Source organism: Excalfactoria chinensis, chromosome 16 (assembly GCF_039878825.1).
Source record: "Excalfactoria chinensis isolate bCotChi1 chromosome 16, bCotChi1.hap2, whole genome shotgun sequence".
In the NCBI taxonomy this organism is placed as follows: domain Eukaryota; kingdom Metazoa; phylum Chordata; class Aves; order Galliformes; family Phasianidae; genus Excalfactoria; species Excalfactoria chinensis.
Genome location: NC_092840.1, coordinates 2521210 through 2538909, shown reverse-complemented (window position 1 = coordinate 2538909; position 17700 = coordinate 2521210). Strand labels below are relative to the sequence as shown.

Genomic DNA, 17700 nt, shown 5'->3' with positions numbered 1-17700 from the left:
AGGTATTAGTCGTGGCTCTCAGCTCTGGCTGGGGCAGTGCAGAATGAAAGCATGAAAGTGCTGCTGGCACATTGGTTTCACCCCCCAGGACCACCCTCCCATCCTCTGCCACAAGGGTTTGGTGTGAGTTTGGGTGCTGTGGGCTGGCTCCTGTGCTCCCTGCTGGGTGGCTGCTGCTACGTGTTGGGGACATCAGTGGGGACTCAGCTCTCTTGGAGAGGGCCACAGCCACAATGGCAAGCCCTGCTGTCCCCACGCCATCAGGGGTGTCACAAACAGCCGAGCAGAGCAGGGCTCTTGGACCGTCTTGCAGCTTCTAAATCATCTTCCTCATAGGATGAGACACAGCTTTGGGTGTTTTGATCTTCGCCCCTTCCCCCTCCCTCACCTGCATCCCAACCATGCAGCATTTTGCTGCCCCAGGGCCCTGTTTTTGCATAGCTGCGGCCATGCAACCTGCAAATCCTCCAGCAGCCTTGGATGTGCAGGGATTGGAGCCAGGAGCAGCCACCCAGTACCAGCACAGGACCAAGTGCCCTGACATGGTGCTGTGGTACCATGTGGCCTCAGTGCTGCTGAGCACAGCCCTTCCTTGTCCCTGTCCCAGTTGTTGTTGCGGCATGGAGCAGCCCTTGCCTTGATCTCTCCAGCCCATAACCCTTCTCAGAGTGGCAGTTTGCTGGCTCTCTGTTTTCTGCTCCCAGTCTGTTTCTAATGGGGGCATAACCCCATTGGCGGCACGAGGGTCTGTAGATCTGATGCTGCTCTTGCCTTTGTGCCCCTACCCCAGTGAAGGAGCAGCATGCGGGAAGGACCTGCGCCCCAGGGCCCCAACTCTGTTCTGCTCTGCTGTGAACATTCCTCTCCCTTCCTTTGTGCTGCAGGAAATATGTGCTTCCTCCGTTCCCAACGCTGCTCCCCGCTCAATCGCTACCAGATGTGGGTCCCATGCGCTTCTCATTAGTCTGGCAGGCTCAGGGTGCTGCCTCCTCCCGGCTCGCGGGCTGAGCTCTGGAAAGGCTGAGTTGCTTGTGGGAACCAGCAAGGATATTTGAGCTGGTGTGTGCGCCATGAGGCAGCGGGCTTGGGGTGCGTAGGGCCAGCACTGCCTTTGTGCTGGGCTGGGAGGTGATCGGGGCAGCACTGGGGAAAGGCAGTGATCCAGAGCTGGGGGTTGGAGCTGCCTGAGTGCTGTGGGGATGGGGACAGGGGTATGTCGATGACCTGAGGCAGTGTGGGCTCTTGCTGGGGTGGCAGCAGGGAGATGGCATCAGTAGCAGTGCCACAATCAGCATGTGGATTGTCCTGCCTGGGGCTGGATTTGGGGGCTCAGGGGTTCGTCTCATACCGCATCATCATCTCTTTGCAGAGCCTGGAGGCTGGACATAGAGGCTTCAGAGCAGGAATAGCCCTGCAGGAAGCTTATGATTTCCCAGGGTGATGCGGTCACAGGTGCCCACTGCACCCAGAACAGCTGAGGAAGGGAGCCTGGTTCTTGCCTTCCCCTGGAGGTCGTGTTTGCCCGCTCAGAAATGCTGAGATCCTGATTCAAACAGACTGGGCAGAGAGAGCAGAGTGTGCACATGCGTGCATTGCAATAGCTCCTTTCTGCAAACAGAGCACATTGCAATTAGGAACAATCCTCCAGAGAAAGCCAAGCACAAATCCATCCATAGGAGATGGCTGCCAGAACCCGGTGTCCCCCATGGGGCAGTGGCTGTGTCACCACAGCTCTGAGTCACCATATTGGAGCCAGGAGCTGCTGTGGGTTTCCACTGGGCAGCCAGTTGTGCCAAAAGAGAGCGATGCACTGCAGCATAAACAAGCCCAAAGCCTTCTTGGTAGAAGATGAGGGGACGTGATGCAGAGCCTGGGGGCATGGTAGGGCCAGGGCTCAGACCAAGAGCCAAAGTGCATTGTGCCTACAGCCCAGATCCCAGCTTTGGGTTGGGCTGTGGATCTGGGGAGCGTGGGGGGATTTGTCCATCTTTTCCTCTATCCCCATCCTGCACTCTGCCAGCTGGTGTGCTGAGTGTGTGGTCACCACCCTTGGTACCTCTGTAGCCTTATATCCAACCTCAGCCCCCTGCATGCTCATCCCCTGAGTGAGGGGGACCACGGAGCCTCACAGCCACCTCCTTGGGTATGCTGGGTTTATCCAAACTTAACGAGAGCGCTGTGCAGTAAATGTGTTCCCCTGCTATGGCCTCAGGAGCTGAAGGGGAATTTCAGCCTGAGCTGTAGCTAAACTAAGGTCTGGATTTAGGGGCTCCCATGGAGAACACAGGGTCTCTACGGAGGAGCTGGTTGTGCTTTGGTGGTTGGAGGGGGTTTTCTGGCCCTGCAACCCCTTATGTCTGCGCTGCCCACAGAGCAGATTTGTCAGCAGGGCTGGGTGATGTTGGGGAACATGTTCATACCACCCTATGGACAGCCTGGGTGTAAGCAAGGAGTGGAAGATGGAAGCATCACAGGGGCACCAGCTGCAAGGCACTCAAAGGATACAAGGGCTACGGCAGGCTGCAAGTGACGCTTAGGATTCAAGGGCTGCAGTGGGCACAAAGGATGCAAAAGATGCAGTGGGGTGCAAAGAACTGAAGGGGGTGGTGCAAGGGATGCAAAAGATGCAGTGGGTTGCAAATGTTGCAAGGGCTTCAAGGGGTGGAAAGGATGCAAAGGGTGCAGTGGGCTGCAGAGCTTCAGAAGGATGCAGTGGGTTGCAAGGAGCAAAAAAGATACAAAGGATACAAGGGGTGCAAAGGATGCGGGGGCTGCAATGGGCACAGGGGATGCAATGAATGTAAAGGCTCTTCTGGGGTCACCTGTGGGCAGGATGCTGAGCGCTGCGCCTCGGCCATCACCCCCATGTCCTGTGCAGCACAGAGGGAGTGCAGCCAGCTGCAGCAGCCTGCACTGATCATGTGGCTCCTAATGAAATCCAGACCCTGGCAGAGCGATGACACAGCACCGTGATTTGTGCTTCCATACAGACTAAACAAGCACGAGCACTCCCCCATATCCAGGCCAGTGCAGGCATGGGGATAAATCAGGTAGTGCTGGTGGGACGTCTCTGTCCATCTTCTGTCAAAGTGGGTTTGCTGGAGTGCTTAGATGCAAATGCACTCATGCTTTCCTAAATTATACTGAACAGAGCTACAACAAAAGCTCAGGCTCTCAGACCTGCTCAGAAAAGGCTCCTGCTCCCCATAACTGATGCCCACAATCACTGGAGGTGCTGTGCACGGTCCATGTGCTGTTTGCTGTGCCCGAGCCCCTCGCAATCCCCCCCAGCATCAAACACTGCCAGCACCGCTGCTCCCCTCCCAACGAGTGCTTCCTTATCCAACCCTAGCAGCTCGCTGCCTCATGCATCTTTCATTCTCATTTGAATTTGCCTTCTTTCGAGTTTATTTTTGGTAGGGCCCGAAATAGGAAATGAATAGCTGGCAATCGGGTTCGCTTTTATCGCCGTTCTCCGGGCCAAGCCAAAACAAATGAGCTGTTTTCCAACCCAACAACTCCTCTTTTGCTTTTTGGAAATGGGGATGAAATGAGGAAAAAACACCAATGGCACAGTGTTGGTGGGGGGTTGGGACCACCTTGTGCTCAGTACCCACTGCGGGGTTGGTGACTGCTGGAGCTGCCACTGTGTTACAATGGGCACCATCCCCATGGGGGATGGAGGGGAAGTGGGGAAAGACCTGCTTGCTTTCGTATTCCCTCATTCCATGTTATTGTTCCGTGTTACAACTTCCTCTTGTGATGGGATTCAGCTGGTTTTGCCTTGAGGTCAAAGGCCTCAAGAGGAGAAGGGAAAGCAAGTTTATTTATGCTAAGCGTGAACTTTCCAGTGGGGCTCACAGCTGCAGGGGAAATTGTTTAGGGGTTCACAAATCAACAGAGGCTGGAAAGCATAAAGCAAAGTGCTTGCAGCGCCGTGCATCGCATGGTGCTCACTGTTAGAGGTAACCAACATGCAGCGGTGGGGGGAAAGCCTGCAAACCCCAGCGGGATGCCTGGGACTCAGAGTCCCATCATGCAGAAAAATCAGCGTAAAACAACACCTGGTGGTCTAACTGGGAATGGAATCATAGAATCATTGAGGTTGGAAAAGATCTCTAAGATCTCCAAGTCCAACCCCAACCCACCGGGCCCACTGACTGTGTAAGGTACTGCAGTGTCACACCTCCATGGCTCTGAACACCTCCAGGGATGGTGACTCCCGGGGTATCCTGAGCCACTGCATCACTGCTTTTTTGGAGAAGAACTCTTTCCTAATATCTAACCTAAATGCTGAGTAGCGTTATTTTTATGGGGCACCCCCTGGCCTCCATTCCTGTATCACTGTGTCCCACTCAGGAACCTGCATCCCAAGTGCCCGAGTGAGGCCAAGTGATGCTCCGTGGGCATCCTGGGGCACGGAGAGACAGCACCCGGGTATGGAAGAAATACACTTTTATTAGAAAAGCGCTCTGCAGAGATGCCAGGCTCTGTCGTACCAAACCCATCTACCCAACTCCACTGGCCAGATCCCCCCTGAAGCCACAACAGCCTCCCCAAGCGCTGTGCAGCCCAGACCTTAAATAGTGCTTTCCTGCTGCCACTCCTGGCACGGGTAGCCCTGGGGCCAGGGGCATTGGTCGAAACCAGCTCGACCCCACGCCAGGAGCGGTGAGGCAGCACTGGGGGCTGCACCTCTGAGAGGGGAGAAGCGGACGTGGCAGTGCAGGGAGGTCTGGGTGAGGACACGGGGATGTCCATGGCGGTGGCACCATGTGTCATCTCCCTTTTGCTCCCGTGCTGCAATAGGGACCTGGTGGAGTGGAGTGGGGCGTGGGAAGCGAGCGGCTCCGTTACTGCAGAATATAACATGGGTACGTCTAGTACAACAAGCACTGCTTATGCGATCGATAATACTGCTACAAAAAAAGGGGGGGCCCCCAGCTCCTGCATCCCTGCGTGGGGAGCACAGCACCAGGGGGGTACCAGGCCCAGGGGCGGTGGAGGAGATGGGCTGACGGGAGAAAGGGGATGAGGGGAGAGATGTGGAATGAGGAAGTTGGGGGGCTCTTCCAGTCCAGGCACCACAAGTCCTTCCCAGGTGCCCAGCTCCCCATTACTGCACCGTCTGCGTAGGCACCGTGGCTGCCTTGGGTGGCTCCAGGGTGGCTTCTCGGCTCTTCTTCCTGGGGGGCTTTTTGATGGGTGTCTTCTTGGCCACCTGCTCGCCCGGAGGGGCTGGGTCCTGGCTGCTGACTGTGGTTTGTTTCTCCACCCTCCTGGGTTCACCCCCAGCCGCCGGCTCGGCCGTGGCGGGGATCAGTTTCTGCAGGTTGGGTGAGGTGGGCAGCAGGGGTTTGCTGGCCTTCTGGCTGCCGGTGGCCGCCGAGCGCTTGGCTTTCTGGGGTGGGGTGGGCTTCTCCCTCTGGGCCCCCACCCCATTGGGCCGGGCGCTGCCCTCCGCCTTGTTGAGGCTCTGAGTCTTTTCCTTCAGCTGGGCCGCCAGCAGCGTGGCTGCCTCGGAGGCCAGGTGGGGATGGAGGGCCTCGGAGCGTGGCTTGCCGGCACTGGGGCTGCGTGGGGCCTCCCCGGCCCGCCGCTCCGCATGGAAGCCACCCATCTTTTTGAAGGCGTTCTGCACCGCCCCGTTGATGTTCTCCATCTGCTCCGAGCTGGCCTTGCTCCTCTGCTTGGGTTTTGAAGGTGACTGGGGCTCCGCGGCAAGGTTGGCTTTGCCCTCGGGGACACCAGGCTCCTTAGGGTGCTTCTGTGGTCTCTCCTTGCCACGCGTGCCACCACTGCCCTTCTCCTCCGCTTTGCTGTGCACACCAGCCGACGTCTCGCTGGGGCTCCTCTTCCTCTTGGCCAAGCCTTGGCCATGCTCAGGACTGCTGGACCGGGCAGCTGCTGGCTCCGGGGAGCGGCTGGGCAGCGAGTTGGACTGGCTGGAGTTGTAGCGGCTGTGGATCCAGGACACCTTGGGCTTGGTGGATGGGTCAGGAGGACGGGGCTTGGTTCTCTCTGGGGACAGTGCTGTGTCCTCCTCCTCCTTGGACTGCTTGGAGAGGCGGGCAACCTTGGCATAGAGCGCAGCACTGGCTGAGCCCGATCCGCAGGACGAGCGCTCGCTGTCTGAGGACTTTAGCAGGGGTGTTTCGCTGCTGTCAGCATGGAAAGCCTTGACAGAGCCCGTCTCCTTCAGGAAGCTGTACTCGGCTGCCTCCTCCCCACTGGCTGGGGCCATGAGCTTCTCACCAGGGCTGGAGGATGGTGCCCTGTCCCTGCCGTCACCCACGCTCTCTGCGGGAAGAGAGCATGGATGTGTCATGAAGGCTTTGAATGGTTTGGGTTGGAAGGGAGCCTTAAAACGCCACCCAGTCCAACTCGATCCTATGGGTTGCACACCTGCCTCCAGGTTCCCAAAGCCTCATTCAGCCTGGCCTTGAGCATCTTTAGTTATAGGGCTTCTCTGGGCCCTGTGCCACTGCCTTGCCGCCCTTGTGGCAAAAAAACCCCATACATGTGGTGGGGTAGGGGCAAAACTGGGCTCCCCATTGCCCTGTCTCTGCATGCCTCCAGGTCCCTCTATGCCACAGGACCCCCACCTCCCCATTACAGGACCAGCTCCAGCCCTCATCCTTGCATGCAGCACCCAGGGAAGCACCATGCTGGAGTCTCACCTTCATGCGGCACGCAGTACACCGGCCCTTCGTCCGTGGTGTCAAAGGAGGAGAAGGAGCCACGGGATGACCAGGATGGAGAGGGCTGCTCCACCACCGAGGGTGGCTCGATGAAGCTGCAGTTCAATGTGTTCTCCAGGTCGTGGTGAGCTACTGCCAGCACAGGAAAGTGGCCGTCAGCCAGTGCCTGCCCTGCCGGGTCCCAGCCCTGCTTCACCCCCCTGGGATGAGCTGTGGTTGCAAGCAGCCACGCTCCCCCCCACACAGCACTGTGCAGGAGATAAGGGATCATGGAGATGACTGTGTGAGAGGGAATAAACCTGAGAGAGGAATGGCCCAGCAAGGTGAGGGAACCCTGATATATAAGGGATGGGGGAGGATGCAAAAGCTGAGAGAAACTCCAGAGCCAGAGCAAAAGCAGTGGAGATATTTAAGGAGCAAAAGGCCCAGAGTGGGGGAGGCAGCCAGTCCAGCATGACTTTCCTTGTTGTAAAACCCAAAAAGAGAAAATTAGAAGCAGACCGTTGGAAGCAGATGAAGCGCTCTGCTTCCTGCGAGAAGGCGTGATGGGGTGCTGGGACTCGTGGCCACGCAGCATCTCCAGGACTTGGATGAGACCAAGGGGATGGCTGGAGGAAGAGGAGCACCAGCAGCAGCTCGAGATGTGCTGGGGCTCCTGCCTGGCCCCTGGCAAAGAAGGGCTGCAGGTCCCTGTGCTGCCAGATGGTGATGGATGGATGTTATTGCTCCAAGGCCAGCCCCGAGTGGTCGGAGCAGTCGCCTGCCTGGGTCTCTTGTTGCCTGCTGGCACAGACCCCTTTGTCCCAGGGTCCTGGGTGGCCTCACTGCATAGCCCCAACCCCAGAGCAGGTTGTAACGCACAGAGCCCTGGAGCTGGGGCCATCCCCTCCCTCCCCTCTGTGTTTACACAGCACTGCTGGGTGGGAGCCAGCTGCTGCGGGGCGGCTGCAGGAAACGCGCACACAGCCCCATTGAGCCCCGCGCACACAGCCCCCTCTGTCCTCCTCCCTGAGCCCTGCCTGGCCCCTTCCACAAACATGGCCCCTGTTTGGGTTGCAGTGGGGATGTTTCCCTGGCCCTGGTGCACTCTGCATGGGTTTGGGGCCGGTAGAAGCACAGCAGTTCGCACACGTTGGCCCTGCTCTGCTCCTCGGTGCCTCACCTACGACTTTGGGCATCTTCTGGCGGCGCAGGGGGATGCGGGGCAGCTTCATGCTGATGCGGCTGAAGCGCCCACACAAGCGTCTTGGAGGCTTCTTGGCTGCCACCGGGTCTTGATTTGCTCTGCAAGGAAATGCAACGTCCCCATCAGATAGGGCAGGGCAATGGTCACAGTGGGACCACTGATCATGGGGCCATGCATTGAGCTGGGGGCTCAGGGATGCTGCACGTGAAGAAGGGTTTGAAGAAGAGGCAGGACAGAGAGATGCCACAAGAGTGTATTCCCCATTGGTTTTGCCCCAGTTGAAACCCAGGATGGCTCAGGGTAGGGGTCAGGGTTGTTATCAGCCCCACACTCCAGCTTGCCTTGTGGCAGAGCCAGACCATGCCCAAAACACCCACAGCTCCCAGCCAGGCCTTTGAATCATATGATTAACTTCAGAAAAAAAAAAACTAAAAAGAAAAATATCCCAACCCCAAACAAACACGTGGCTTCTCTTTATTTGCTCTCTGGTTTTGAAGCCTCTCGGGGATGAGCGTTCAGGCAATTATCCACAGCCACAGCAGCAAGAGGCTCTCTTGCAGCAAAAAAGAGTGCAGCAATGCCACTCAACTCGTGTGCACCCACGGCCACTGCAGCCCCCCTGTGCCACAGCCCTTCCTGGTACCAGGGATGCTTTGGAACAGGACACTGAGATGGCAGTTTGGGGTCTGGGCACCCCATAGTGCCCGGGGAGAGGAAACTCTTTGGAGCCATTTCCCATGCAAGTCTTCTCTGAGCAGCATTGAGTTTGGGAAGTGGCTCCTTTTATCTGCAGCATAATGACATGCAGCCCACAGGCTCTCCAAACCAGATGTGCTGGGCTGGAGTGGAGTTGGCACGGCTGCAAGCAGAGGCTTCCGGAAAATTCCTGCACAGCGGCCGGCAGCACGAGGGATGGCTTTTGTGCAGCTGGTGGAGCTCCCCTGGCCCCTTTCTCCCCAATAAGCAGCCATCCCCACCCCCATTCCTATCCCAATCCCCATCCCTATCCCTATCCCCATCCCCATCCCTATCCCTATCCCTATCCCTATCTCAGTCCCCATCCCTATCCCTATCCCAGTCCCCATCCCAATCCCCATTCCCATCCCTATCCCTATCCCAAACCCCATCCCTATCCCTACTCCTATCCCCACAACAGGGACTGGAGGGGCTCACTTTGTCCTGCAGACCCTACAGCCCAGCCCCACTGTGGGAGCTGCTGTGCACACTCCTGCCTTCAGCCCCATGCCATTTTGGGGATCCCAGACACAACTTTAGGTTTCCCTTTGTAGGCTCCATCCCTGGGGACCCATTGGGTCCCGGTGAGGCTATAGCCAACAACAGGAACACAAAGCCAGGGGGCATTCCTGCAGTGTGGGGTCCTCCTGCTCCCACCCCGTGTTTTCTTTTCCCCATTCTCAGAAGGATGGGAAACCACCCTGCATGCATTTCCCTTCTGTCCTCCCCTTTCCCTGCCAGCATCCACTCACCCGTGCCCTTCATCCTTCTTGCGGCAGACACAACAGCAGCAGAGCAGTGACAGCAGGAGGATGAGCAGCAGCGCCAGCAGAGCTCCAGCCCCAATCACCCCCATCCGTTGGTTGGCTTCTGCAAGACACAGCATGCTCAGATACCAGCCAAAGGCATCCCAGCACCCCAACCCTACAACTCACCCATATGGCAGGCGCCCGTCAGCGGGTCGCAGGCACCGTCGTGGCAGCTGCAGGCTTGAGCGCAGTTGGCTCCATAGTGGCCGGGCGGGCAGGTGAGGTTACAGCTGGGGAGAGGGTGAGGGTGGGGTGATGCATCCCAGTGATGCTCCCTGCTCTCCCTTCCCAAACTCCCTCTAAAAGCAGGTGGCACAGCATTGGACTGCACTGACAGCATCCCCATGGGATGACCGTGCCACCTTCCTGCTTGGCCCCATGTTTGCTGTCTCTGAGAGCCCTCCTCCACCCCCGTGTGCTGCACAAGGCTTTGCAATGAGGCTTGTAGCACTGTGATGACAATGGGTCATTAACCCATCAGCCACACACTGTGCCAACCCAGCAGTGCTGAGCATTTGCACCAGGTCTCAGCTCAGCAGTGCTGATGTGATGTGGTCACATGCCCCATGCACAGCCAGGATGGAGCCCTTCCACTGCAGCCCAGGAGCTTGGAAACCTCCCAGCAAACTGTATCTAAGAAGGAAGAACAACTATGGCTGAGGTGCCCTCCTTGCCAGGGCACAGCCCCCCAGCTCAGCACCACAGAGAAGGGCACACACCAGGGCTGGAAGGTGGGCAATAAGTCAGGCACCGCCCAAAGCAGCCCAGGCTCTGGGTGCCCTGACACCAAGCATCCTGTCCCCAGAGTTCTGGGGGCAGCAACAGTTTGGGATGACGCTATGCAGGACTCCACTTCTAACAGCATGGGCACTGGGATGGATGTACTGGGGCTGATGGCCCTGAGCCCAACGCCAGCTGCTCCCAGCTGGTAGCACCGTGGCCCCAGTCTCAGCCCCTCTCCCCTGGGGCAGCAGCTGCTCCCTTGGCTCAGCCACATTTCACGCTCTCTGGTTTTCAAAGCACCGCCGTGGCTGAGCCACGTGCCCTGAGCCCCCACAAGCAGCTGCTGTGCAGCGGGATGCAGGGATGGGAGCAGGGATATCTCCCAGACAGTCCAAACTACCCCCATCAGCTGGACCCGTATTTCTACCCCAGACACACAGATTTCGGGAGACACCATGGGAATGATGTGGAGCAAGAAAGGGTTTTGTGCCCACTACACACATTTCAGCAGCCTTCCCTCCAGTGCTTCCAGCCACTTCTATTTCACGTTGGGAGGAAGCAAAGAGGACGAGCATGCATTGGGATAAGGCCTGCTGGCTGGAGATGGGCACAGCCAAGGGAATGGGAAGGGGCTGGGGGGCTTCGGGCTTCTCCTGGGGTGAGCAACCCCCAGTGAGAGCTGCTGCTGGGAGAAGGAGCACCACGCAGATGCCATACCCGTGAGGCTATGTGCTATTCTAGGATGTGGTTTTCTCTGTTTTCAGCTAGAAATTCCACCCTGAACTCGGGGGGGGGGAAAAAAAAAGAAATAATAATAATCATAAAAAAAGAGTTTTGTCAAAGTCTTTTGTTTTCACCAAATGGCCATTTCCTAACGACAAAATCCTTTTGTCAAGACACCCATCCGGCAGCTCAGGGAGAGGCGCAGGGTGGCTCTGCTCTATGAGGGCCCTGCTGAGCTCAGGGGGATCGGCTGCTGCTGCCTTAGGTTCGCTTGGATCCCACCCCAACCAGGGGCAGGGACAGACAGGGATGGAGGCGATGCCAAGCAGTGATGAGCACCCGGGGTCCCCACAGCTGTTTGCTTACTATGTGCCGTGGGAGCCGGCGCGGCACAGGCAGCGTCCCGTCTCGAAGTGGCACTCCCCACTGATGCAGTCGCTGCAGACGAAGGCACAGTTCTCCCCATACGTCCCATTGCGGCACTTGGTTTCACACCTGGGGAGAGGTGAGGGCAGCTGGAGCACCGGGGAGGGGTCTTCTAATGGTGCCCCTACTGTGCCCATCCTGGTCACCCCATTCTGTTTCCCATCTGTTCCATGCAGGGAGATGGGGCTGGGTGTTGCCAGCCCCGTTCAGGTGCTGCAGAGCCTCAGACCCAACCACAGGTGGCTCCAGGAAAGTTTCAGAGTTGAGCCCTGCTGTGTGTTTGGGTCACTGAGAAGATAGGGGCACCGTGGCATTGTGCACACAGGCATCCCATGGCCCCATGTGCCAACGCTGTGGCACTTGGGGTCCTGGAGGCTCCCTATGGCCTCATGGCCATGCCAGCAGGCTCAGCCCATTTCTGCTGCCCTCTCCCCAGCCCCAGCTGCACGCCCACCCTCAGACCCCATGCAGGGACGTAGCACTGCTGTGTGCACCAGCTGGGCCGTCCAGCACTCACCGGTCTCCAATCCAGCCAGGGTTGCAGTGTGAGCACTTGCCATTGATGTGGTTGCAGGTATGGCCATCCTTGCAGGGGGGGCAGAGCTTCTCACAGCCCTCCCCATAGAATCCAGCCGAGCAGGGCTGATCACACTTAGTTCCATTCCAACCTGCCTCACATGTCAGGCAGCGCCCATCCGCCACGGTGCAGGGCTGCAGGCTCTTGCACTGCCCACACCTGCAACAACAAAGAGACACATGGCACATGGCACTCCCGCAGCTCCCACCTCCCTCCTCGTGCCCCAGCACTCACCTCCTCCTGCAGCCTTGCCCATAGAAGCCAGCTGGGCACGGCTCACGGCAGTACTTGCCACGGTAGCCCGGCTCACAGGTGCAGGTTCCATCCACCTGGTTGCACTTCCCCTTGTAGCACTGGCAGTAGCGGTCACAGCGGGGCCCAAAGGTGCGCTCACGGCACTGGCAGCGCCCGGTGAACTGCTCGCAGGGCGAGTTGTTGCAGGAGCATTGGTTGTTGCAGCCACGGCCCCACCAGCCTGGCTGGCACAGGCAGTTGCCCGTCTGCTGATCACACTGGGAATTGTGGCTGCAGTAGCAGGAGCTGGAGCACTGGGGGCCCCACCAGTTGGGCTCACAGGTGCACTTGCCCGTCTTCTGGTCACATTTGCCGTGCTTGCAGAGGCAGATGTTCTCACACTTGGGGCCCCAGCGGTTGGGGTTGCAGGTGCACTGACCCGTCACATCTTCACACTGCCCATTGGGGTGGCAGCTGCACATCTCCTTGCAGTCGGGACCCCAGAACTGACGGGGACATTCTGTAGGTGGAACAGCGCTGCAGTCAGCCATGGGTGACCTCATGCAAGCAGCACTCCTTTCTCCACCCTCCTTTCATCCCCACTGCTCCCAGTGTGCTTAGGGGACAGGCTGCCCGTGTGAGGTGTCCCACCCTGGGGTGCCCCAGCAGTGCCAGTGGTACTCACTGGTGTCGCAGTTGGCACCGAAGTAGCCGTGGCGGCAGCGGCACTCGCCGGGTCTCACACACACCTCGTTCTCCTTGCAGGTGAAGTTCCCTTCGCAGACAGCTGGACAGATGGACCGACAACAGAGCATGAGGACATGGCTGAATGGTCCCCACTGAGTGCCACCAGGATCGTCCCATCCTGGTACCCAATCCCCAGAGCAGGGCATGGGGTGCACGGTGGCAACATAGGGGTCAGTGAAGTGTGATACAGCACGGAGATCACAACGGAGATGCCACCATCCTCCTGCCACCGTCCCCAGCTCCATCCCTGCCCCAGCCCCCTACCACCCTGCTCACCCATCCCTGTGCTGCAGGCGAGATTTGGGACATGGGACGCAGGCAGCCACTAGCACAGCCCCCCTCCTCCTAGCCTCCCTATGGAGGAGCTGCCCCAGCACCCCCCAGCCCACAAGTCCCCCTGTGCCAAAGGGGAGTGAGCACTGGGGCATGGTATAGTGCTGGCCCCGTGGCCCCACAAAGTCCCCTTGGCCAGCAGGAGAGGGGGAACAGAGCACCCGTACCGAGCGCCTTACCTGGCTGTTGTTAGACCTACGGTGATGGGGACTATAGAAAACCCTAAAATAGACAGATGGAACAGGTTAGAGGCAGTGAGTCTAACGGTTAGAGCAGCCTGGGGGGAAAGTGGGGAGAGGAAATGGGGATGGTTTGCTTCGGGACCATCCTCCCCCGCTGTGCATCCTTCTCCCTTCCTGCACCAGCTGCATGCAGCAAGTGGTTACGAGGGCGCATGCAGGGTGAGTTAGTTGGTTATGGGGTCTGCAGCCCACCGGCTCCCTGGGCACCACAGCCACCCCAAAGTGGAAGGACACACAGGGTCCCTGAATCCTGCATGGTGGCACAGCAGGGGCTGCCCTGGCTTTCTGTGGGCACGGTGGCACCGGTCCCTTTCTGCGGTGGCAGGTGGCTGTCCCTTCATCCTCTGCCACAGCCCTCCAGCGCTGTGGCAGCACGCAGAGCTCACCACACTGCCTCTCGTGTCCAAGGGCTGCACCCCAAGGCGAGCTGGGGTGCATTACACAGCTCCAGGGCCGTCTCATGACCTCAGCATTGCTGCTTACCTATCAGACACTCGCTTCCTTGTTGCCTCCATCCTGGGCAGCACACGAGCACCGAGGAGCTGCAGGAAAAAATAAGTCCACAAATGGTTGGGATATCCAGAAAGCTGCTGTCCTTTCTGGGAACCTGCCAGCGATGCTGGGATGGTATCAAGAACCAATCCTGCCATGCAGACACTTGGTGTGGGGCACTCAGCTCAGCCCGGGGCTCAGCAGAGAACAAGGAGGCAAACAGCAGCAGTGCTGGGCATGGGGCAACCATACCCAACATCCGTGTGCCCCATGTGCAGAAAATGGCTAGGATTCTTTTGCCATCAGATGTGATTTAAAGGATAGACTAAAATGAGCGTATCCTTAACCGAGGCGTTGGAAAATAACAGGCAGGAGGGAGGAAAGCCTGGGCAAAGCAAGGAGCGCTTATGGGAACCTACAGACGGGTTTGGTGCCCGGCACTGTGGCAGCATGAGGATGGCATCCCAAGGTAGGATGGTGGCATCTCACCCCATCCCATCTCGACCACTGCAGCCCCCAGGAGAGGGGCACAGGGACACCCCATGGCCACGCAGAGGAGGGAACGTCCTCTTCTCAGCCCAAATCCATGACATCCCTCAATTTGTGTAGCTTTGCCCCCACTCTGGAGCTATAATCCAATGCATGGGAACGATCCCGGAGGCTCTGGAGCAATCCAAAGGCACGCTGCAGTCGAGGAAAACTTGACATGGGCTGGAGCAGTGGCAGAGCCTGGAATGCATGCTTTTCTTTTTTTTTTTCCCTTTCCCTTTATATGTAACAAATGCAGAAGAGGAGGAGGAGGAGACAGCGAGGAAGCACTCGTGAAACGCAGAGCAGTCACAGGACCACGTCTGGCTGCCAGAAGGAGCTGCTGTGGGCTAAGGGGGAGGAGGGGGGGGATAGGAGCAGCCCCTGGTGGGACGCGGGCTGGGCTGAATGGGGCAGCACCAACATGGGAGAAGCCACGGCTGCCTCTCGTGGAAGATGTTGAAAAATTGGACGGGAGGCAGAAAGGAACCACAAAAATGATTCAGGGCCTGGAAAAAATGCCTTGCAGCTGGAGACCAAAATAGCTCCATCCATTCCGTCCGTCACTGAGATTACACAGCGCTGCGATTGCGCCCGGGGCTGGAGCAGGATCTGTGCTCTGAAAGGGGGGTGAAACACACAAGGAGAGGCAATGGGGCACCAATCAAAACCTCTCCGTGGGGGACAGGAGGACTCAGAGTGAAATCCACTGGGCTCCATGGGTTGAAATGGATCCACGATGGGTTAAAATGTGCCGTGATGGTGTCGTCCAACAAGCACAAGTTGTGCCCGTGGGGTCTCATCCCCCTGGAGGTGGGTGGGAAGGAGTCATCCTGCACAAGGAGGGACCACAGTGCCCAATGGCTTTGCACTGTGACTGAGGTATCATAAGTGGGTCCACGGGGCAGCCCACACACAGCGCTGGGATTCAAGCTATCTCCTGGTAGACAGCTAATAGCCTCCACCGGGCTGTGTCCGACACCTCCCCGCTCAGCCTCCCCTCCCTTATCAGCTGCTCTGACAGCAAACCAACACGCTCAGATTTCAAAGCTTAAGCCACCTCCCTGCACCCCACAGCACAGCTGGGACCGGGGCTGAGCCCCAGAGCATCCTGCAGGTTGCCCACGGACCTGCTGCTTCCCTCACATCACATCCCTTCCCTTTCTGTTTTCCTGCCTTTTCCCCTTGAGAAAGGAGGAAAAGAATCACTTTGCCAAACTGACGGAGATTTCACTCACGCAGAGGAAAAGGATGGGGCAAAACCAGAGCTGTCTCTGCTCCTGGGGTGTGTCTGCATCCCACTGAGCAGCTCACATCGCACTGAGCATCACCTGCATCCCACTGAGCATCCCAACATCCTGCGTCCTGCTGAGGGTTTAGGAGCTGCACAAATAGATGGAGGTGAAAACACAACAGCCCAGAGCACTGCTGCCACCTGCTCCAGCTGCGTGCCCATCCCAGTGCTCACACACCACTGCCCAAAGTGGGGAGCAGCATCACCCTGGCACTGAGCCCCTTCTTTCTCCACACCACCCATCACTTGGTGCCTTGCGTGGCAAGAAGGGAATTCTTCATACAGGAAAAGAATGGCCAAAGGAAAGTTATGGTGGCCAGGGAGAAAGCAATTCCCACACACACAGCGCTCGCACTCATCACCCTGCACCCCTGCTTCTCCAACAGAAGGGGGGCACGGAGATAAAAGAGCTTCTAAGTCAAGAGGAGCAGTCACATTTACCACACATACCAAACCCAACAGCTCCAAAGTACACGCCTTTCTCCTACCCTATATAATCCATAGAACTGTATGGACACAGATTCCAGGTGCTGGCCCCAAGGGTCACCGCTTGCAGCCCCACTGCCACCCCAAGTGACAGCTTTGCTGGGCACCAGTCCTACAGGGGGATGTGGAGACCCAGTGCATCCCCCCCCCACCCCCCTCCGCCGAGTACTGAGGCCGCGCTGCTCTGGCAAAGCCTCCTTCGGAAACTGTAATTTGAGGAGGGGGCACCAGCGCCCCGCGGCCGGGCTGAATGGAGCCATTATGCGGCCTCTCCAACGCGCAGCACATGTTTTCCTTGTGGACTTGTCTGACCTCACGGGCGAGATGTAAAAAGGTGCATTTATGGCCGCCGCCCCCCCCTCCCTTCCCCCCATCCCCTCATCATCCCCCCCATATAGGGGTCTCCTCGCTGGGATGAGGCGGCTTTGGGACCACTAAGCCCCAATTGTGGAGGGGGGGGGGGGCGTAGGCAGGGGGAGGCGACCCTGGGGACAGCACCAGCACCTTTGCTCCGAAGCCAACGCCAAATACTGTTCCGGTGCTGCCAACGCGGCCGCCCCGAGCGCTCCGGGAGCCGCTCCAGCAGGGTACACCCGCAGCATCCCGCATCCCACTGCGGGACCACACCCGGAACGCTCAGAACCGGCTTCTCCCTGTAGGACCGGCGCCCGGACACCGAGATTCGGACCCGGGATACCAAAATCCAGATCCGGGACTCCGAGATTCGGACCCGGGACACCCAGCTCCAGACCGGGGACACCAAAAGCCGGACCCGGGACACCAAAATCCGGACCCGGGACACCCTGCTCCGGCTCCCCTCCCCACGATGGGGCCCATCGCCCCCTCCCCACCGCCCCGCACCGCTCTCTCCCAGGCCCGCACCCTCCCCCCCTCCCGGCCGCCCGCCCGGCCCCACCTGCCCTCCCCTCCCCTCGCTCCTACCCTGCAGCTCTGCAGACGTTCCTGCCCCGTGGGCTCAGCTCCTGCGCGACTCCGCAGCTCAGCACCGCCAGCAGCAGCAGCAGCACCGCGGCTCCGTTTGGGCGCGGCGGCCGCAGCCCCAGGGCCGCCATGGCCGTCGGCACGGCGGGGCCCTGCCCGGCCCGGCCCATCCCATACGGGGCTCGGCTCCGCTGCGCGGTGCCCGGTGCCGCCCTGCCCTGCCCAGCCCCGACGGCCGCTCTCGGAGGACGGAAACTGCAGTGCGAGCTCCGCGCCGCCGCCGCCGCCGCCTCCCCCGCGCCCCTCTCGGCGGCGGCGGGAGGGGCCCCGCCGGCAGCCAGGAAATTCCGCATTGGTTCCCCTGACGGCGGGCCAGGCTCCGGGGGCCGCCGCCGCCTCCTCCCCGCGACCGACCCCGGCCCCGACGGCCCCGGGGTGCGGGCTGCGTAGCCCCGGTGCGGGTGTAGATCCGGAGTCCCAATAGCCCCGACGGTGGCTGTGCCCGGGTCCGGCAGCCCCCCC

The 17700-nt window shown here is 59.2% G+C and overlaps 1 protein-coding gene across 7 annotated transcripts; it reads right to left on the bottom strand.

Annotated features, from left to right (window-relative positions):
- Positions 1 to 4440: 4440 nt before the first annotated feature.
- SCARF2 (scavenger receptor class F member 2) lies at positions 4441 to 17484 on the bottom strand. 7 transcript variants are annotated; one of them, XM_072350649.1, is made up of 12 exons: positions 17179 to 17252; positions 13920 to 13978; positions 13374 to 13416; positions 12800 to 12901; positions 12115 to 12634; positions 11821 to 12039; positions 11244 to 11372; positions 9558 to 9661; positions 9375 to 9492; positions 7864 to 7985; positions 6681 to 6833; positions 4441 to 6300 (listed from the first exon to the last, which is right to left on the bottom strand). In XM_072350649.1, exons 5-12 carry the CDS (start codon positions 12594 to 12596, stop codon positions 5117 to 5119), a joined length of 2511 nt encoding a protein of 836 aa, XP_072206750.1. In that variant the 5' UTR covers positions 12597 to 12634; positions 12800 to 12901; positions 13374 to 13416; positions 13920 to 13978; positions 17179 to 17252; the 3' UTR covers positions 4441 to 5116. The 7 variants fall into 7 exon arrangements, with proteins under 7 accessions (XP_072206750.1, XP_072206748.1, XP_072206752.1 ...); XM_072350647.1 differs by lacking the exon at positions 13374 to 13416 and having other exon boundaries at positions 17179 to 17484; XM_072350651.1 differs by lacking the exon at positions 13920 to 13978 and having other exon boundaries at positions 17179 to 17279.
- Positions 17485 to 17700: the final 216 nt, after the last annotated feature.

What these genes read in the sequence shown, in the direction of transcription:
- SCARF2 (XM_072350645.1), bottom strand. Translation starts at nt 14,187, where the DNA reads ATGTTGGGTATGGTTGCCCCATGCCCAGCACTGCTGCTGTTTGCCTCC. An exon ending in GGGCAAGGCTGCAGGAGGAG is followed by an intron (nt 12,040 to 12,114) that starts GTGAGTGCTGGG and finishes TTGTTGTTGCAG; the next exon opens with GTGTGGGCAGTGCAAGAGCC. An exon ending in GCCGGCTCCCACGGCACATA is followed by an intron (nt 9,662 to 11,243) that starts GTAAGCAAACAG and finishes CCCTCTCCCCAG; the next exon opens with CTGTAACCTCACCTGCCCGC.